Source organism: Myotis brandtii, unplaced genomic scaffold (assembly GCF_000412655.1).
Source record: "Myotis brandtii unplaced genomic scaffold, ASM41265v1 scaffold797, whole genome shotgun sequence".
Taxonomy (NCBI): Eukaryota; Metazoa; Chordata; class Mammalia; order Chiroptera; family Vespertilionidae; genus Myotis; species Myotis brandtii.
In genome coordinates, this window is record NW_005371210.1 from 753,910 (window position 1) to 774,803 (window position 20,894).

The window sequence follows — 20,894 nt, forward strand, 5'->3', positions numbered from 1 at the left end:
TTCTTACATCTTCTAGAGACGTGGTCCTTCCACACGTTTGGGTGCATTGACTTCCTTCCACCCCCCACACCGAGGGGGGCGCACGTGCACAAGGTGGGAGCAACGACGTGCTCATCAGCTGTTGTCTTTTCAGCATGTTCATTGCCGGCTTCCCTGAGTACACACGGCCAATGATAGACCACCTGCTCACCATGAAGATCAGCCACTGGGATGGGTATGTGCTGGGTTCTGCGTTGATGTGATGGGAGCCTCACAGAGTTCTTCTGTGAACCATATTTTATTTTTCTTATTTATTTTGTATCGAAGTATACCTGACTTACACTATTACATTAGGTTCGGGTATTGCATAGTGATTTGACCCTTGCAGAGTTCTTTACACACACTCTTGAGAGGTATCCCCTTATCGGTGTAGGCATTCTGGTCTACCTTTATAGTGTGTGTTTTTAAGAGGTATTGGTCCACCTGTTACCTTTACCATTCACAGTGTACAGTTCAGTCGTGTTCAGCACGTTCACCTTGTTGTGCAAACAATCTCCAGGACTTTTCATCTTGCAAAACCGAAACTCCATCCCCATTAAATAATGACTCCCCTTCCCTCCTCCAGCCCTGGCACCCGCCATCCTCCTTTTTGTCTGGATGCATCTGACTGTCTCAGGGCCTCACATGGAATCACACAGTATTTGTCCCTTTGTGACTGGCTGCTTTCACTGGGCCCCGTGTCCTCGAGGTCCGTCCATGTTGTGGCAGGTGCCAGAATGTCCCTCCTTCTTAAGGCCGAGTGATATCCATGGCTGGACATACCACATTTCGTTTTCCATCTATTCATCGACCAGCTCTTAACTTGTTTCTATTTCTTGTCTGTTGTGAATCATGCTGCTATGAACAAGAGTGTCCAAATATTTTTTTAAGTCTCTGCTTTTCAATATTTTTGAGTATATACCCAGAAGTAGGATTGCTGTATCATATAGTAATTCTATTTTTAATTTTTTAGAAACCTCAAAAACCATGCTGATTTTCCTAGTGTCTGCATCGTTTTCCATTTCCACTGGCAATCTACAAAGTTGTAATTTCCCCAAATCCACACCAGGACCTTTTTTCTGTTTTGTTTTGTTTTTTGTTTTTTTTTTGTTTTTTTTTTTTTTTTCTCTTAGTGGGTGTGAAGTGATATTTTGTGGTTTAACTGATGATTATTGATGTTGAGCATTTTTTCATATGCTTGTTGGCTGTTTGTAGTTCATCTTGGAGAAGCATCTCCAAATGCAGTTACTTATTGGTTGTTGAACTGCAGGAGTTCCTTCTATAGTCTAGACTTCGGCCCTTGTCAGATACATGATTTGCTGGTGTTTTCTCCCTCCCACTCCACATGTTGCCTTTTCACTCTGCTGATTGTTCCCTTTGATACAATCAGTAGTTTAAAATTTCAGTGTAGTCCAATTGGTCTATTACCAGCTTACCTATTTTTATTTATTTTTTCACTTTTGTTGCTGATGTGTCTGGTGTCACACCCAAGAAATCATTGCTAAATCTAACATCATGAAGCTTCTCCTCTGTTTTCTTCCAAAAGCTCATAGTTTCAGGTCCTCTCAGGGTTCTTCCCATCTTCCGAGTCCATGGGGGTGTGGGAGGTAGGGACGCTTTGCCACCCAGCACTTGGAGGCGGCAGCTGTGCCTGGAGATGGGCCTGCATTTCGGTGCTTCATTTGGTAAATTCTCTCTTCCTCATTTGTTACAGTCAGGTTCTTATTTGTTTGGGTGTTTATTTTCAATAGTGGTTTTGACTCAGTGGCCAGTTGACTCATGGAGACTATCTCTCTTTTCATGAGTTGAGTAAAGCTAGAATCATCAAGTAAAGGAACTAACAATTTTTCTGTCCCTCTTGCCCCCCAGGGTCATCAGAGAGCTGTCAGCAAAGGCGCTGCATAACCTGGTCCAGCAGGCGCCCGAGTACAGTGCTGCTCAGGGTAAGTGAGCTCCAGCTGTCCTGTGGGTGTGCCCCCCCTCGCTCACGCGTGCGCACACACACATACACGCACACACATGCGCACACGCGCATGCACACACGGTAACAGAAAGCCGAGGACGGGCCACCCTGCTGGTTTCGAGGCTGGAGGAGCTGAAAATAACGTGTTTCTCCTCTGCTGAGAAGCACTGGACAGAACACAAACGATTGCCTCCGTCTCCCCAAGGACGGGCTGTGGTCGCTGTGGTGTGTCCACCGGGAGCTCCCAGGCCGGGCCCCTGCGTGGGTGCCAGTCACAGCGGGGAACTGATGGAATCCTGTCTGTCATGCATACGTCAGACGTAGCTTCTTTAAAAACAAAACAAAATAAATAAGTGAAATGACTCACCATGTAGTCAACTTTTTAAAAACGCACTGCCTCCTGGGTGCTCAGACCTTGGGAGCAGCCTGCCGTGCCATGCGCTGACTCTCAAGAGTGCAGGGCCCGCTCCCGGCTGTCCTGCCGGGTCCATCCACTCCACTGTCATTGGGGGAACCGTGAGTCCATCTTGTCTTTTCTACTGGAAATAAATAAGCATCTGATTTCAGTGTGAGCACCATACATACATTTCTTGAAATTATACTTATTCCCACCGACATTTGTTAGAGGGTGGAATCGTGGTTCTTCCTCTAGTTACTGATTTCACGTGTGTGTGCGTTTCACACGCTCTGGGATCCCCCTAGTTGTGAGGGCCCTTTCAGCCTCGTGGTCCGTTCCTTAAACAGGAACCTTGTGTGGTGCTCCCTCACCTGCCTTTGACGATCTGTGGGAGGACCTGAAACCATGACCTTCCCATATAGTTTGTTCCCAGTTCAGGAGTTCTAACGGCCCAGGATAACGGGTTCCCTGACCCCAAACACTGATCCTGTCCGCTGCCGCGTGGGAGCTCTTGGCTTGGACGCTGTCTGCCGTTACAGCCTCCGCACAGCTGCACCTGTGCCTTCAGGGGCGTGAGGCTCTGAGGGGCTGGTGGGGGCTCTGCTTTCTGTGCCCAGAGCACAAAAGACCTAGAGGCTTCTCTGCCCTGAGCAGCGCTGTGGGTAGCGGGGGTCCTGCAGCTTGACCCTGCCCTGCTCTGCCCAGGCAGAGCTGGCCACTTAGCTCAGGAAAGACCTCGCCCCACACCAGCCACCGGTGCCCAGGGAGCCTGGGAAGCACGTGCTGTGAGAGGCGTCCTCGGTCGTGGTCCTGCTCACTGGCCTGGGTGCAGGGGCTGCCTGCTGCCACCTCAGGTTAAGCGCTGGGTGTGGTGACCGTCCTGACGGAACCGTCCGCAGGGGCCTGCCTGCTGCCGCCTCAGGTCAAGCTCTGGGTGTGGTGACCGTCCTGACGGAACGGCCCACAGGGGCCTGCCTGCTGCCACCTCAGGTTAAGCGCTGGGTGTGGTGACCGTCCTGACGGAACCGTCCGCAGGGGCCTGCCTGCTGCCGCCTCAGGTTAAGCGCTGGGTGTGGTGACCGTCCTGACGGAACCGTCCGCAGGGGCCTGCCTGCTGCCACCTCAGGTTAAGCGCTGGGTGTGGTGACCGTCCTGACGGAACCGTCCGCAGGGGCCTTTCTCCCTGACTCACTGAGTCTGCACGTCAGCCTGTGTGCTCACGCGGCGTCTTCTCCTGCCCGTCCTTTGCAGTTTTCCCACGCCTGCTGTCGATGACGCAGAGTACGGACCTGCACACGCGGCATGGGGCTGTGCTCACCTGTGCTGAGGTCGCCCACAGCCTGTACAGACTGGCTGTGCGGGAGGGCAGGTAGGAGAAGTCCGTCTCCCCCCCCCCCCCCCCCCCCCCCCCCCCCTGGGACACATCCACTGCATTTGTGTTACACGTGCCTGGGGGGCAGTGTCTTCACCTTTTATCTGATGAGGTTGGTCGGTGGTCCTCTCTCTGAGGCGTCATGGCCTGTGACGGGAGCCAGCCAGCATGTGGCCAGATGAGGCCACTGGCGGCTCCAGGTGTTACATCCAGGCAGACGGCCGAACTCAGGTCCCGACCCCGAGCGTCTGGGTTTCCCAGTGCACGTCCCAGCTGCATGACCCCTCCTGTAGGCCCCGCGTGCGCAGTGGCATCTACTCACAGTGCACACCTGCGGGGAACCTCTCCGTGCCCTCGGCGAGTCCTCTTCTTCCTGAGGGGCGGGGCGGCCTCGACCTCGGTGGGCATGCAGGGTCTTCCGTGAGGGAGGGCTGCCCGTGCTGTGTCCTCAGTCACCTCACTCGTTCTGGGGAAGTGGGTCAGTTATAACAGCAAAGGGGTTTTCGGAGACGCTGTTGAGTGGCTCCTGTATTCCATACTCTCCATCATTTGTCACTCTTAACACCTAAAATCCCAGAGCTCAGGGCGAAAAGCTTCCACCAGGAACTTCTCGGTGGGAAAGTGGGTGTGAACAGTGAGGAGGCAGCGGGCCCTGGAGCAGATCCGCATGCGAGAATGTTGGGGAAGCAGCCACTTGGCTTTTCTTTCCTTTCTTTCCAACCACCTTTCCTCAGAAGCAAGAGCCAGCACACAGGACGCTGTAACCTGGTCCTTAGCCTCCAGTTTGAGAAAAACTGTCTGACATTGTGTCACGTCAGGAGGTGGTTCTAAGCGAGAGACGGAGCTCACCTTTCTCCTGACCGGAGGGCCCGGGAGGGTTGGCAGTCTTTTACCGCCCAGCTTGGCTCACCGCTCGCTCCTGAGGGGCGGCCGTATCGGGGGAAGTGGTGCCTGCGGGCTGAGGGCTGGGCAGCCACCCAGGAGCCTGATCCCCCAACTCTGACTGTGAGGGTGCAGGCGTCACCCACCAGGGAGGGTCTGAGAGGCGCACCCAGGTTTCTGTTGGGTTAGTCCCGTGGTCTTCTCCACCAGACCCCCAGCAGACAGCCAGGTGCCAGCAGAGACCCCCCAGCAGACAGCCAGGTGCCAGCAGAGACCCCCCAGCAGACAGCCAGGTGCCAGCAGAGACCCCCCAGCAGACAGCCAGGTGCCAGCAGAGACCCCCCAGCAGACAGCCAGGTGCCAGCAGAGACCCCCCAGCAGACAGCCAGGTGCCAGCAGAGACCCCCCAGCAGACAGCCAGGTGCCAGCAGAGACCCCCCAGCAGACAGCAGCCAGGTGGCAGAGACCCCAGCAGACAGCCAGGTGCCAGCAGGAGAGACCCCAGCAGACAGCCAGGTGCCAGCAGGAGAGACCCCAGCAGACAGCCAGGTGCCAGCAGAGACCCCCCAGCAGACAGCCAGGTGCCAGCAGAGACCACGTTGCTTGCACAGTTTGGGCACAGTCACCCTCCTGCATCGGGGAATGGTGGGAACCCTCCTGAACTCAAGTTCCGGGCCCAGTCAAGGGCAGCCTCTCGAGCAGCCTTTCAGGCGGCAGCGAGGCTGTGCTGGAGCTCCTGTCCGTCAGGCCCCACACCAGCCGGTCAGTCTCCTTTCCAAGCGTCACACCGGCAGCTGTGAGCCTGCTGCTCCCCATCCGTGGGGGACTGTCTCCGTGGTCAGCAAACTGCATCCGGGTCCCGGCTCTACTGATCTGGTCCCTGTGGCCACCCCTTTGAGTGGGTGTTGCTTTAGGGGGCTACCTTCTGCAGGTGTTTGGGGGAGCGGGTGAAGCGCCTGAACATGATGTGGGTTTCTCTGAGCCTGGGCCCCGTGGTGCTCGGGGTCTCACTGCTGTGTTTGAACTCCTTAGGCCTGTCGCAGACTACCTGGACGAGACGGTGGTGCAGGGCCTGAAGCAGATTCACCAGCAGGTCTGTGGGTCTGAGGGTGTCCGCCTGATCTCCAGCTCTCTCCACCCTCAGCCTGTTCGAAGGCTGGGCTCAGGACCGGAAGCTCCCTGCAAGGCTCAGCCCTGGGCAGTGCAGACCTGGGCTGTCAGCTGGGGAGCAGTTCTCCGCTCTCCGTAGGCCAGCTCCTCGGGATCGCGGGGGTGGGAAGAGCATCTCTTCTCGTGTGGCCAAGTCCCAAGGGCAGTCTGGCAGGTGCAGGTAGCTCACAGGCCTACTCCCCCTCCTGCCTGGGTCATGCCTGTTCTCTCAGACCCCAGGCAGCACGAAGGCCTTGGAGCCCGTGTGCCTGCGTGGCGGGCATCCTGAGTCTGAAGTTACACCCGAGTGTGGCGCACTCTCCGCGGAGAAGGGCTGTGGGCTCTCTGAGTTTTCAGCTTCTCAGAGGCTCCTGTGATTCAAAAGAGGGAATCTGTGAGCTACGGCCTCCATGTTATAGGACAACCTCCGAGTCAGGATGCGGCATTAGATGGCTTCACTGTTTGTTGTCCTCGTTAGACTTTCGTATTTTTATATAATAATGCACATTTTATATAATAATGCCTCTTATCTGTTTGTGCCATGAGCTTGCTGTGTGATTTGGCTAAGCCATTGGTCTTTTTACTTACACTTGTCACTCTACAAGGAGTCTGGCCTGTTTACCTCCCGCTGTCAGGACAGCGTGAGCGCCTGAGAGCCGGTGGTGCTGGCAGCACAGAGACTCAGACGGGGACACGCGCCCTCTCGTTCTGTCGAGTGTGGGTGGACCCTCCTCCCTGCAGTTCTGGGGTTAAAGGACCGTGTGAGCACAGTCCCTGTAGCCGAGGTGGCGGTGCTGGAGGTGCTTCCAGGGCTTTGGAAGAAAGAGCCTCAGGACCCCTGGTTGGCGGTCTTTGTTTTCTGCCCAAGAGGCCGCCTGGGGGACGGTCACGGCTTGGTCAGTCCTGGACCCCTCACGTCTGGCCACCCTCTCCGTGCCTTGGATTCCCTCCCAAGTGAGGCTGTCGTGAGGATTAAAGGAGAGAAGGAGCAGGAGGCTGAGGGAGGTGCTTGCAGGGAGTGAAGCAGGATCCGTCCCTGCTTTCTCACTGTTCATACGACTTACCTACTTTAAAAACCCAAGTAACCTGTCTAACTGAAGAACTTTCTGTTTTTAATTTTAGCTTTATGATCGTCAGTTATACAGGTAAGCTTTACGAACCCGAGATTCTTATGTTTTGTCTTACTGAGTAAGCGCACTGCTTGGTCTGCTAACCCCTCAGCTGAGTGGACTCCTGTCCGGCCGCCCTGCGAGGTCACCTCAGCGCTGAGTGGACTCCTGTCCGGCCGCCCTGCGGGGTCACCTCAGCTGAGTGGACTCCTGTCCGGCCGCCCTGCGAGGTCACCTCAGCGCTGAGTGGACTCCTGTCCGGCTGCCCTGCGAGGTCACCTCAGCGCTGAGTGGACTCCTGTCCGGCTGCCCTGCGGGGTCTCTTCTGTGCTCGTTTATTTGAGTGTGTGTCACAGTCATTTCCCGTTAAGAACTGAGAGGTCTAACCTCCTGGTCTTGTAAGCGTGTGGAGGTTGACGTGACGCTGGCCGGTTGAAGTGTGGAATCTGACGGGCTTGGGGGTCCAGAGGCTCGTGCGGTTGTGGCCCCAATAAGGCAGCATGTCGCCTGACACGTCCTCCTCTTCCCGTCCGCAGCCTGCAGTCTGCTCTCCAGCACCAGGGCAGTCTTTTCTGAACTCTGCGTAGACCCACTTGTTCTGCAAAGTCTCTGGTCTGGTTTCCTCGGGGCAGTGTCTCTGACGTGTGGTGGCCCCTGTGCAGGCATTCCCGTGGGCTGCTGCGTGGTCCTCGGTGCTCACCTGCTCTCAGGTGATGGGCGTCTGGGCTGGTCCTCTCTGCTTCTAAGACACGAGAGCTGCTCCGCATCCGCATTGGCTGGGCTTCCTTGACGAGCCAGCCCCGTGGGGCGTGTGTTTCCCGGGGACCAGGCGCCTTCACGTCTCCTCTGTCTTCTGAGAAGAGACTGTTCAGGTCTTTTTTTTTTTTTTAAAATAACATATTTTATTGATTTTTTACAGAGAGGAAGGGAGAGGGATAGAGAGTTAGAAACATCGATGGGAGAGAAACATCCATCAGCTGCCTCCTGCACACTCCCTACTGGGGATGTGCCCACAACCAAGGTACATGCCCTTGACCGGAATCAAACCCGGGACCCTTCAGTCCGCAGGCCAATGCTCTATCCACTGAGCCAAACCAGTCAGGGCTGTTCAGGTCTTTTGCTCATTAAAATAATCTCATGATCTGTCTTCTTCTTACTGAGCCGTCAGCATCTTTACATATTCTGGATATGAGCTCTTTGTAGACATAGAAGATTTCCTAGCATTTTCTCCCTGTCTGTGGTTTGCCTATTCATTTTTCTTAGTGACTTTAATTTTATTGATTTTTTTTAACAGAGAAAGAGGAAGGGAGAGGGAGAGAGTGAGAAACATCGATGTGAGAGTGAAACATCAATTGGCTGCCTCCTGCACGCCTACCAGGGATTGAGCCCACAACCCAGGCATGTGCCCTGAGTGGAGTTGAACCAGCAGCCTTTCAGTGCATGGAACGATGCCCAGCTGAGCCACACCAGCCAGGGCATTCTTAGTGGCTTTTGTAGTTGTTGTCGTTAACCCTCACTCAAGGGTATTTTCTCCATTGATTTTCAGAAAGAGTGAAGGGAGGGGGAGGGAAGAGGAAGAGAGAGAGTGGGGGGGAGGGAGGGGATGAATATGAGAGAAACACATAGATTGATTGCCCCCCACACGTGCCCTGAGAAGGGCCAGGTATTGAACCTGCAACCCTTTGATGCAGGGTTGTGCACGTCAGCCTCTCTGTTTGTTCTTGACGTCTCTTACCACCTCCAGCTTTCCTGAGAGCCTGGGCCTGTGCAGGGGTCAGACCGGGCCCCTCCCCATGCGGGTGTCGACATCAGGAATGTCCAAACCTGTAGAGAATTTTTATGAGTTTATTGGAGCCAAACTGATGACAGTTTCTGGGAAGGAAAATCTCAACAGATTGAGAAAATGCTCTGGAGAAAGGTAGTTTAGCAGCTTATTGGAAACATTAGAATCAAAGGAGGAGATGAAAGTAGGGTCACATGAAATCCACTGGTAAATTAGGGGGACGGGAGAGAGCCGAGCGGGGAAATCTCTGGAGCTGGATAAGAGTAAAACGGCAAGACACATTCTTTCACACCAGCGGCAGGTTCCGGATAGTCGATGCCCTTTACAGCACATGGAGATGCTATGCGGCAGCGAGATAGCAGCGAGGGGTTCTGCAGTCTCGTGCTCTGGGAGGGCCCTGCGGGCTCTGAAACGGAGATTCCTCTGACGTGCCAGAGGTTTGTTATCGCAGATGCACAAAGGCCGCAGGCTCACTTGAGGTGAAGGTGACCTTTGTCAGGGAAGCTGCAGGCCCAGGACGTGACCCCGCCATGACCCGCTGCTAGTGAGGCCGGGATGTTCAGACCGTTCTGTGCGGTAACCTTTGGTCCCTGAGCTGGTGAGGCCGCCCCTGGGCTTGCAGGTGTAGGACGGGGACCCTTTCTGCTCACACTGGACGCCCCCCCCCCCGCCCCCCGGCCCCCGGAGCTGGCGCTGCACTCGCTGAGCTGGGTGTTCCCAGCTGTGCCCGGTGTTCCTCTTCCCAGACCTCCATTTTCCAGCCTCTGAAACGGTTTCATCTGCTCCATGCACGTCTCTGATATTTAAGGCGGAGAGCAAATCTGGGTCCTTTTCTCTGTCTGGGCCGGAAGCCAAAGTCTGGTGAAGCGATGTTCTGTCTTCGCGAGTGTTTCTTACGTTCATGTTCACCAGTTTCCTGTGTCCGCGTTAGACATCGATTTGATGTGACTGAGAGCCAGCAAGATAGGCAGGCTCTCCTCCCGGGCTTTGTTCGCAACGGAGGGCAGGTGGGTGCTTCCTGGGCTGGGTGACGGCATCTTGCTGGCGTCTTAGATTCCTGTCGTTGCTCGTTTGTTTGTTAATCCTCACCCGAGGGTGTTTTTAGAGAGAGTGGAAGGAAGGGGAAGAGACAGAGAGAGAAACATCGATGTCAGAGAGATACATCGATTGGTTGCCTCCCACACGCACCCCCGGCCAGGGACCGGGGATGGAACCTGCAACCAAGGTACATGCCCTTGACTGGAATCAAACCCAGGACCAAACCGGCCAGGCATTAAATTCCTCTAGTTTCTACAAAGTGAGAGTCGAACAGTGTTTGGGATTTGTTCTGTGTGATTGTTCGATGTGATTGACGCCAGTTAGGACTGTAGTGCCCAGTGAAAACGACAAGTCAGAGGAGCCCCAGCTCGGACTTGGGGCGTCTGGGAGGTGGTTCCAGAATCTTCTCATTTCTTCCTGTAAAAAGGTAGCTTCTGACAAGTAAAAGTAATACCAGTGACACTGAATATCAACTGTAATTGGAAAAAGTTCAGTTAGAAAAAAAGAAAATCACTCTTCAGTATAGGTCTTGCCAAACAATACAAGGACGAGATTTACAGAAAACCTACTCAATGAAGAAGGTTTTCTATAAAAAGTAATTGAAATAAGGTATGTGAGCATCGAGCAGTTGCTGGCACATGAAAACCTTTGTAAGTGCTCTCGCCCCAAGTAGCTCCTCCGTGCCCTGACAGATGAGATGCTGCTAGGTGACATCTTAATAATGTTTGGAGTCTGAGGTGGTACCTGCTACTTGGTGAGGATATTTTATGTTGTTTTATATAATAAGGTACTTTAACCCTTTTTGTATTAATTTTCAGGGGTCTCGGAGGAGAGCTCATGCGACAAGCAGGTAGGTCTGAGCACGGGAGGCTGCGGGTTGTGGGTTGCACCCTCTCATCCCCGCCATGGGGTGGGGAGAGTCCGAAGGGCGTTTGCCGCTCTCAATACTGTGGCATGAGCGTGCCCTTCCCAGGACCCCGGGCCTGGCCCGCTGCCGGGGTTCACTTGACTCCACCATGTGCCCAGTCATTCCAGACAACAGATCGAGGTGTGGGGACCAGGGCTTCCCAATGGCAGCGGCCAGGATGGGGTCGGGGAGAGGGGCATGGTGTGTCTTTCAGGAAGGGATGGTGGTGAGGGACTGAGTGTTGCTATCTTAGCCTCTTCAGCAACATTTAAGTTAACTGTAGAGCAAGGAATACCTTTTTAGATTATATTTAAACTCTGCAAGGAACTCAAATGATGCCAACATGCCTAGATTTTCGGACGCATTTTTAACTAAACCTAGAAGACCCAGACTCATCCGCTTGTCTGTGGGCTGAGTAGGTGCCAGGTCAGTTCTGGCCATGCCCTGGGCTCAGGTCCCGGGGAGTCCCCCACCCAGGAGCGGGCGGGCGGTGGGGCTCATAGTCCTGATGGGACAGACGTGCCCTCATGCATTCACCCTTTCTCCTCCTAGTGTGCGTTTTAATAGAAAACCTGTCCCTTTCCAAGATGCCCTTCAGGGGTGACGCCGTGGTCGGTAAGTGCTTTTCTTCAGTGCTCACCTTGTAGCCTGTTCTCTCAGAACCGCTCCACGTGGAAAGTGACGATGAGCCTGGTAGGACAGTGACCGCTTCCTGGTAGTGGAATTCCTGCCTTTGGAGCTGCTGCCAGAGCCAATTGTAAATGATGGGCATCAGCCACACCCTCCAAAACAGGCCTTCCCTCCTCTGAGACACGCTCCTTCCTCAGAGCCCTGGTGTGGCTCAGGCCCCCGCAGGCCCAGGGGAGGCAGCAGCAGGTGCCAAGGCCACGGGGGCAGGATGTGGGAGAACCTGCTCTCGTGGGGGCAGCGGCCAGGCCCCTGTGCAGGTCCCGTGCCTGGGGCAGCCGTCCTGTCCAGCAAGCAGGGCCTTTTCTGGTTGTGTGAACAGGCAGCCGTGAGAGGCAGGAGGAGGGCTGCCCGCAGCTGCCCCGGCTCTGCAGCCTCAGGAGAGCTGTGCAGGTTCGGCATTCGTTGCCAGATGGTGGATCTAATTGAGTGGAATGTTTGGGTTTTGATTGGGGGGGGTGGGAGTGGGGGGGGTTGTTTGAGGGGAGGTACAGGAGAAGACCACCTGACCTTGGTAGGTGTAATAAAAGAACAACAGTTTTCCAGGTTTGGCTTAGTGGATAGAGAGAGTGTCAGCCCTCAGACTGAAGGGTCCTGGGTTTGATTCCTGTCAAAGGGCCCGTACTCCGCCACCCTGGTCGGGGTGTGTGCAGGAGGCAACCAGTCGATGTGTCTCTCTCACATCGATGTTTCTCTCTGTCTCTCCTCCTCCTTTCTACTCTCTCTCAAAATCATTGGAAAAAATATCCTTGGGTGAGGATCCACAGAACAAAACAAAACAAAAATTTCCCATGGTCAGAGTTTTAGCATTTCAGCAGCAAAAAGGAGACTTTCCCCCTTTAAACCAAGGGCCTTTGGAATTTGTACAACCTGGAGAAATTTCACTTTAGATTTTCTCCAGACTCACCTCTTGTTTACCATCTACGTTGATTTAAGAGGTAGAAGATCTGTTTGTTGTTGACTTTAATTTCACCGAACTGTTCTTAATTGGGGAAATGGTCTTCTGTTTCTGTGACAGATGGTTGGCAGTGGTGTCTCTCTCACATCGATGTTTCTCTCTGTCTCTCCTCCTCCTTTCTACTCTCTCTCAAAATCATTGGAAAAAATATCCTTGGGTGAGGATCCACAGAACAAAACAAAACAAAAATTTCCCATGGTCAGAGTTTTAGCATTTCAGCAGCAAAAAGGAGACTTTCCCCCTTTAAACCAAGGGCCTTTGGAATTTGTACAACCTGGAGAAATTTCACTTTAGATTTTCTCCAGACTCACCTCTTGTTTACCATCTACGTTGATTTAAGAGGTAGAAGATCTGTTTGTTGTTGACTTTAATTTCACCGAACTGTTCTTAATTGGGGAAATGGTCTTCTGTTTCTGTGACAGATGGTTGGCAGTGGCTGATAAGTGACACCTTGAGAAACCTCCACCATGTGTCCAGTCATTCCAGGCAACAGATCAAGGTGCGGGGAGCAGGGTTTCCCGGTGGCCGTGCTGTACCGAGAACGACATTACTTTTTTAGTGTTTGTTTCAAACGACTGCATTATGGTTCCTTTTATGCACTAATGGGTAACTGAACGATGCCACAATTTTGTTTGGACTTCTGGATGGTATTGTCTATGTAACATGTAATCAGGAAAACGAATTCAGCTATTGGTGACCAGAACATGCAACTTTTAAATTCCTACTTCTGGTTTGATCCTGTTCGCCTAAGCGTTTTTCCTGCACATCGATAGTGACTCTGGCGCTGTAGGATTTTAGGGGTGGAAGCTGCGTGTGCCACAGTCCCACCGCGCATGCCAAGTTGGCATTTCTGAAGGAGTGTGCGTCCCGGTGGTTGAGGGCCACGGCTGTCCCCTCGGGGCCAGCTGGGCGTGGGGTGCAGAGCTGTTCCTTTCCCCGCACAGTGACCATCACCAGGACATTGGGAGGGACTCGGCTTCGTACTGAGGATGAAGAAATGAGTGTGTAATTCTCTCCTGTGTGTCTCAGCATTTCTGCTGGGTTATAGAAGGCTTCGTCAGCCCTTTTTAAGAGTAACTTTGTCATTCTGTAGGATTGAAGCACCGTTTTACTAGTTGAATTTGAGCGCCTCAGGATCAGTGCTGCAAACTTTCCTTTTAAAACATCCATAACATTCATACAAGCAGTGATCCCGGAGCAGTCTGCTGCCCTGATTGGTACCAGTGACACCTCGTTCTGAGCTCCCTCCCCGCGCTCATGGCCCCTCCTGCCCGCCCAGCAGCTCTTTCCTGGGCTGCTCCGTGCCTTGCTCCCGATCGGGAGAGTGGAGAGGACGTAGGAATCTAGTGTTTGCTCCTTGCAGGTCCCTCTGTAACCAGGTGTTCGAGGAGAGGCCCTGCGAGTCCCTGTCACCTCCATGCTCTCCCCACTTCCTCCTCCCACGCCGTGTGGCTCTGCCTGGGGATCGGTGCTGAGGGGCCTCTTCCTGTTCCCAGGGCCCCTGGACCCCCAAGTCCTCTCTAAAAAGGCCCTACACAGCCTGCTCAGAGTTCTTGCCCATGTTGTACACACCTTTTCCCTCATCACCTCTGCTGGGAAAGAGAAGTGCCCATTCTGTTATTAACTGTTCATATGATAAGACATTGTTTGGAAGAAATAATCAAGTTTTCTATTCAGTTTATTATTTGCAAAAAATGTTAAAGTTTTAACTACCTGACAGATGACGGCACGCAGTCGTGCTGGAAGGAAGGATGCAATTTATTTCTGTGTCTGACTGCGGAGCAGCCCGGCCGCTCCCGTGGTTCCCGGGAGGCTGAGGCGCCCGTGTCCTGCTCGGTTCTAGGAAGCAGCTGTCTCCGCCCTGGCTGCTCTCTGCAGCGAGTACTACGCGGAGGAGCCCGGGAAGGCGGACTCCGCTGGGCAGGGTGAGTGGCTGTCGTGCTGACCCTCGCGCCCTCCGGGCGTGGTGGGGAGCTCGGGTGTCTGGGTTTTGGTTTCGGCTCCCTTCCTCCACCGCAGCGTGCACACGCAGGTGAGCAGGGACGGTGGGCGCTGGCGCCTCCTGGGCCTGCCCACTCTCCCGCCCCCGGCTGGCAGGCTGTGCAGGAGAGGCTGGCTGTCTCCCGCTCGGACGGCTCGGTGCCGGCTTCCCCGTGCGAACGTCCCTGGGACACGATGTTCCTGTTTAGCGTATGGAGTCAGCTCTTGTCTCAGCAGCGTCTGCTCATGTCACACTTTACCGGAGCTCTTCCCGCTTTGAGCTCCGGAGGCTGCAGTTCTGTGTGGGGAGCTGCCTTTCCCTTCTGTTGGGTTCTTCATCGCCGTCACTCTCACTGTCGCTGTGCGTTTGCTCGGATGCTCCTTCCTGGCCTGCACTCTGAGCGTCTGCTTGCACTGTCCCCACGTCCTGCTGGTTCCGTGCTTTCTCCTGGGGCTTCATCCACAGGCACGATCCCTTCACTGGCTTTTGTATTTTATGGTAAAGTGTTCTTAGAGTTTTCTGTGCACCACGGCAGCACGTGTCCTTCCTCTTCGTGGGGACAGCGAGCGTGCCGCTGCCTCGCCACACAGCCCGGCTCCGGCGTGTTTCCCAGAACCCTCCACGCTGCAGCGCCCCGACCCCTCGCCGAGGCCGTTCCTGGGATCCACTCACGCGTGTTGCTTTGATCAGGAAGCTCCATGCTCACATGCCTGTGGCTGTCTGTGGCTGCCCTGCTGCTCCGTGGGGCACGCAGCGCAGCCCCTCACGTGCATGGGAAACGCTGTTTTAGGTTGTTGAATGTGAGCATGAGTCAGACTTTCCAAGTTAATAGTGTTTACTAGATCTCTTTTCCACGGGCAGTTTAACTTAAAGAGACAGTAATGTTTTGTATTTAGTCTATTTTTAAAATTGGGATAAGATCAAGTTTTGCTTTTTGCCTAAGAAAAGTGTACCACATCACACCATTCTGAATATAGAAAGAAATAATACTCAGAAATGAACCTTGGAAACGCATGTGAGTTGTAAGGGGGAAGGGAGCTGGGTTTTTTCATGTTGTTACTGGTGTCTTCTCTAAGTTCCACCATAGGTGTCAGTGTAGTGTATGAACAAATGGAACTTTATTTTATTTTTTAAATACATTTTTATTGATTTTAGAGAGGAAGGGAGAGGGAGAGAAAGATAGAAACATCAGTGATGAGAGAGAATCATCAATTGGCTGCCTCCTGCACGCCCCTCCTGGGGGTCGAGCCCGCAACCCGGGCATGTGCCCTGACTGGGCATCAGCCCGCCACCTGCTGGTGTATGGGACGATGCTCCAGCCGACGGAGCCACCTGCCAGGGAGTTTGCCCTCATTTGAGGAAGACGTTGTCTCCACAATGAGCATTTGTGTTCTTAGTGAGTAAACAATGAGAATTACGACTGTGTGGACCATTCTCAACGCCCTCTTGGAGTTATTTTTCTGAGTGAAATCATTTGTTGGAATTGCTCATGAAAACCTTAAAACCACCCAATAAAATTTCTATCAATCTCTTGATTGATTCCGCTTTGAAAACACATCTGCTCCTGAAGCCTGAGTCCTTCCTCCCTTCTCTCTTTGGACGCCATTTGGCTCCCGCTTCTGAAACGTCTGTGAAGAGCAGGTAAGGAAACCCTGGGCCGCAGTGGGTCACCCTGTGGCTTCTTTTCAGAGGGGCTGGTAGAGAAGTATCTCGCCGAACTGCAGAGCCCGGAGGAGATGACGCGCTGCGGCTTCGCCATGGCCTTGGGCGCCCTCCCAGGCTTCCTGCTGAGAGGCAGGCTCCAGCAGGTGAGGCTGAGCTGAGCGTGGAAGGGGGTCCGTGCGAGACGATGGCGTGTGTGAGACCATACACATGCAGGGGTGGGGGGTGGCACACGTCCCTGCCTGGTGTCTCTCAGGGTCCCCCTCCAGACGGACTTGAAATCTCTCCCTGGGGAGGATCCACATACAACACTGACGTGCAGCTGAGCTGCTGCCTGATCACGGGACAGAGCGCAGGGTCCGGCCAGGACGGGGCAGGCACGCGCGCTCGCTCGGGCAGCAGCACCAGGGCTGAGCCTCCACTTGCGGGAAAGTGCGTGGATCTCGTGGGGGTGACTGGTCACTGCCTTTCAGGTTCTCGCGGGGCTAAGAGCCGTCACCCTTTCCTCGGAGGACGTGAGCTTCGCGGAGTCCCGGCGGGATGCCGTGAAGGCCATCGCCAGGTGAGTCCCGTCCTCTCAAGTCTTCGCGCTCAGGAGCCAGGGCCCGTCCACGGGTGGTTCACAGCTGGTCCTTTGGAAGCCCGTTCTCAGTGACGAATCTGCTTAGAGGCAAATGCTGCTCTTTATTTTCTAGTTTCTTCTCTATTTGAAGGATTGGAAAGAACATTTCCAACTCAGGCTTGTTAATGGTTCTGTCCTAATTCTAGGAAACATTAAGCCCATGGTGTGCTCGCTCCGTCCCTTTAGGACACGGGACCACTTTAAAGATGGGCAACCCCAAGGACGAGGGCAGGACAGTGCGCGTGGCGTCTGGTGCTTAGTCACAAACGCATACATGTAGGATGCGCTGTCTGCACCGCCCCCCCCCCCAGCTGTGCGGAGCCCACGTGCTGTCCAGGCCCTGATGGCACACTGTCCCCTTTCTGCCCAGATAGAGGGCAGGAAGGCCCAGGCACAACTCGCCTTCTAAGCTGTAGACACTAGAGAGTGTGATTCGGAGAAGAGGTGGCGGTAGCGTGAAGGAACGCTGGGCGTCGGAGCTCCCTCGGAGGTGCCAGTCTGCTCTGAGCGTGTCCTGTGAGGAGAAGCCCATCAGGCTGGAGGGACGGGCGGACATGAGCTGTTTCTAATTCCAGGATTTGCCAAACTGTCGGTGTGAGAGCAGAAGGGACCCCGGATGAGGTCGTGTGCAAAGCGAACGTGTCCCAGGTTTACAGCACGCTGCTGGACTGTCTGCGCGACTACACCACCGACAGCCGCGGGGACGTGGGCGCGTGGTGAGGCGGCCTGCGCGCCCGTCCAGGAGGGCGGTGGGCTTTCCCTGGTCTTCCAGCTGCTGCTGTGGTTGCCTTCAGAGCACACAGTGAAGTAGGGGGGAAGGCTCCCCCCCAGGGTCCCCCCAGGGTCCCGTCCGTGCCAGAGCCCAGGATGCCAGGCGTGTGGGTGACAGGATGACCTCGGGCAGAGCAGAGTCCCCCCTGAAGTTGTTGTTTCAGAGAGTAGGTCTGAGTTCTGTAGTGCTTGGTCCGTTTTCAGAGATTCTCATTCTTTGCAGAAAGTCATTATTGTTTCCACTTTTTTCTCTTCAACGTGTTCCTCGTGGTTATTTTAAGGACTCTACCCATTACACCAACACCTGGCACCCGGGGGTCTGTTTCTGTTGTCTTCTCTCATCACTTTAGCACTTGGTCTTTCTTTTTTAAAATATATTTTTATTGATTTCAGAGAGGAAGGGAGAGGGAGAGAGAAAGAGGAACGTCCATGATGAGAGAATCACTGATTGGCTGCCTCCTGCACGCCCCACACTGGGGATTGAGCCTGCAACCCGGGCCTGTGCCCTGACCAGGGATCGAACTTGTGACTTCCTGGTTCATAGGTCGATGCTCAACCACTGAGTCACACTAGCTGGGCGGCCTTTTCTTGTTTTTCAACATTCCTTTTAACTTCTAACTAAACCCAGAGAGTGTGAGTTCAGAACTGGAGAGGCTTTGGGTTGTATCATTTCCTTTGAGCAGGTGGTAGGTTTCCTCACGTGAGGCCCACGTGGGGGGTCAGGTCGCCGAGTGCCCTCAGCGGCGGCTGGGCTGGCCCTTACTCCTGCCCACACCCCAGGGCGTGGCCTGTGTCTGCAGCCCCGGCTGAGGGGCCTCAGACCCCAGGGCCTTCCTCCTGCTCACACGTCCCCCAGCTGCTGACTTCAGGACCTTGGACCCTCACCTGTGCTTGACCAGTTAGAGCTGGTGAGGGCCCTGCGGTGTGTGCAGGTTTGGGTCCCCGTGTCCCTCCCCCAGCCTTTCCCTGTGAGTGCTGCGCCCACAGAGATGGGGGTCTTCCTGCTCCCATGCTCTGCCTGCTCCCTGGCGCCTCCAGAGATCATGTGTCCTGCGTAGTGGTTTGCCGGGGGCTGTGCCCTGGCGTCTGAGCCACCGGTTCCTGTCAGCCTCTGGCCTGCGTCCGCCTTGCACCTCTGAGCACGCTGTGCCTGCCCTCAGCACCTCACTCTCCTGAGGCCTCCCCTGGGCTGAGGCCACACCCTGCCCCCTCTTCACTCTGAGCAGCACAGGCTGCCTCCCTGATGGGCCCCGTTCACTCCTGGTGGGAGGGTGGGTGCCCCAGGCCTGTGGGGCCGTTGTATCCATGATCCCCGTGGCCCAGCTGTGTCCTCCCTGGGCTGAGTGCACATTGTCCCAAGTTAAAAAGGTGCTTTCACTCTGAGTTAGGCCAGTCCTATGTGAGCTCAGCTTTGCCAGTTGTGTCGGTTTGTTTCCTTTCCTGGGAGCTGCCGTGGACAGTGTGTTCCGAGTGGACAGGCCGTCCTGGTCTGGGGGCCCCTGGGCAGCGGGAAGGAGCTGCTCTGCGCGTCCTCCCAGGGAAGGCCAGGGCCTCGGAGGTTCTGCTGGGACAAAGCTTTGCGGAGTCGGGGTGTTTGGCATTAAAAGCTCTTGGAAAACCAGTGCTGTTTCTGCGAGCACCCTGCCCGCTTGCTGGGACCCGCTGGCTGCGGGCACGTCCTTGTCCGCCTGTTGTGGAGGAAGCGCTCTCAGAGGAGGGCTGCTCGCAGGGGCTTCCGCTGAAGTGCGTTCCGGCTGAGGGCCTCCGAGTCCCCTTCCCGCACGTGGCTGACGGGCACCTCAAGCTGGGGAGCGGTCTCCTCACCCCTCCTCCTCCTTGTCCCTCCTTGTCCCTGCAGGGTCCGCGAGGCCGCCATGACCAGTCTGATGGACCTGACCCTTCTCCTGGGGAGGGACCAGCCAGAGCTGATCGAGGCGCCCACGTGAGTGTTGGGGTGCACCCACCTGTGCCTGGAGAGGGTCTGTCCTGTCCCCGTCTCCTGACCCCGTGGCTCAGGCCCAGGTCTCCCCCTCCGTCAGGGCTCAGGCCGGCAGGGGGACAGCCATTCCTGGGCGAGGCCAGGGCAGGGGCCACTCCTCAGGCTTTGGGCCCTTGCACCTAAGTGCCTGCTCTAGCTGGGGGCCTGGCTGTCCCCTCTCCTGTCAGTTCCCGGGACATGGGCTGCCCCTGGGCACCTCTCTTGTGGCGTCTCCCTGCCCTCTGCAGGGCTGCTGCGTCTGTGGCAATGCCGTTTCCGAGCCCCACCTGCCCTCGCCCCGCCTTCCCTTCCTCCTCCTGCCCTTTTCTTCCGTGTCCCCCTTCGTGTCCCTGTCTTTTCTGCCTCCTTCCCTGTGCCCCATCCCCACCTGCTGCCCACCTGGAGCCCTGTGTGTCCTCACTGCTTCTACCCAAGACCTGGCATTTAGGCTCCTGGGGTCAGCTCAGCTGTGGTGGGGGCCCTGCCGTGTGGGCAGGGAGCCAGGCCCGTGCTGACCTGCAGCCGTGTCTCGGGCGCCCTCGGGTTGGAGCTGTGCTACTGTTGGGCTCTTGGTTTGCAGCTGCCAGCGGGTCATGTGCTGCCTGGCCCAGCAGGCCAGCGAGAAGATAGACCACTTCCGTGCACACGCTGCCCACGTATTCATGACGCTACTGCACGCGGCCGGCTCAGCTGGCCCCACCGTCCCCCACGTGCCCCACCGGGCAGAACTGGAGCAGCTCTTCCCCAGGTACGGAGGGTCCGGGTGCCGGATCGCGGTGGGCGGCAGGGCGGGCCCCTCCAGCTTGTGGCTCTTGCAGGTCCGAGGCCGCCTCTGTCAACTGGACCGCACCGTCCCAGGCCTTCCCTCGTATCACCCAGCTGCTGGGGCTGCCTGCCTACCGCTACCACGTGCTGCTGGGGCTGGCCGTGTCCGTGGGTGGCCTCACAGAGTCCACGGTGAGCATGCGTCTGGCCCGGCCTCTTTCCCAGTCGAGCGGCTTTGGGTGGGCGTTTGGCCTGGAGCTGGGGCAGCACGTCTCCGTGGGGTTGGGACGTGCGCTGCCGGGGCTGCCCTGGGGAAACCAACCACGTCACCGCACAGCTCCTTTCCTGGCCTCAGGCTCCCAGGGCAGGGTCCCCAGGGCGGCTCGGGGAACCCCCACCTCTGAGGAGGGGAGCTCAGGAGCCAGGACATTGTGGCGAGTTCCTGTTCCCGGCATGCAGTTCAGCCGCCACCGTGCTCTGTGGTCCTGTCCCCGCCCTGTGCTGCCACATTTGCCGCCACCTGCCCACGGCCGGCTGGCCCTGGTGCTCTGGGTTCCTTTCCTTCTGTGCGTGGTGTTTCCCGGGGAGGCTGTGTCTCCAGTTCCTGTTGCCATGTTTCTGCTGGTGTGGTGCTCACACACTCCCTGACCCTCAAAAGGTGTCGGCTTAGCCTGGCCGGCGTGGCTCAGTGGTCGGCCTAGGAACCAGGAGGTCATAGTTCAATTCCAGGTCAGGACACAGGTCCGGGTTGTGGGCTTGATTCCCAGTGTGGGGCGTGCAGGAGGCAGCCCATCGATGATTCTCTCTCATCATGGATGTTTCTCTCTCTCTCTCCCTCTCCCTTCCTCTCTG

The 20,894-nt window shown here is 55.7% G+C and overlaps 1 protein-coding gene across 1 annotated transcript in view; it reads left to right on the top strand.

The window, feature by feature from the left end:
• Positions 1–20,894, top strand: part of TBCD (tubulin folding cofactor D) — a 99,569-nt gene that overhangs the window by 70,611 nt on the left and 8,064 nt on the right. Inside the window, exons 17-31 of the mRNA XM_005883658.2 lie at positions 134–214; positions 1,888–1,961; positions 3,630–3,747; positions 5,665–5,725; positions 6,904–6,926; positions 10,530–10,561; positions 11,171–11,233; positions 12,686–12,762; positions 14,107–14,188; positions 15,934–16,052; positions 16,380–16,468; positions 17,104–17,244; positions 19,158–19,241; positions 19,858–20,025; positions 20,096–20,234. Of these exons, the coding sequence (XP_005883720.2) occupies positions 134–214; positions 1,888–1,961; positions 3,630–3,747; positions 5,665–5,725; positions 6,904–6,926; positions 10,530–10,561; positions 11,171–11,233; positions 12,686–12,762; positions 14,107–14,188; positions 15,934–16,052; positions 16,380–16,468; positions 17,104–17,244; positions 19,158–19,241; positions 19,858–20,025; positions 20,096–20,234 (1,351 nt within the window). The remainder of the gene's footprint in view (positions 1–133; positions 215–1,887; positions 1,962–3,629; positions 3,748–5,664; positions 5,726–6,903; positions 6,927–10,529; positions 10,562–11,170; positions 11,234–12,685; positions 12,763–14,106; positions 14,189–15,933; positions 16,053–16,379; positions 16,469–17,103; positions 17,245–19,157; positions 19,242–19,857; positions 20,026–20,095; positions 20,235–20,894) is intronic.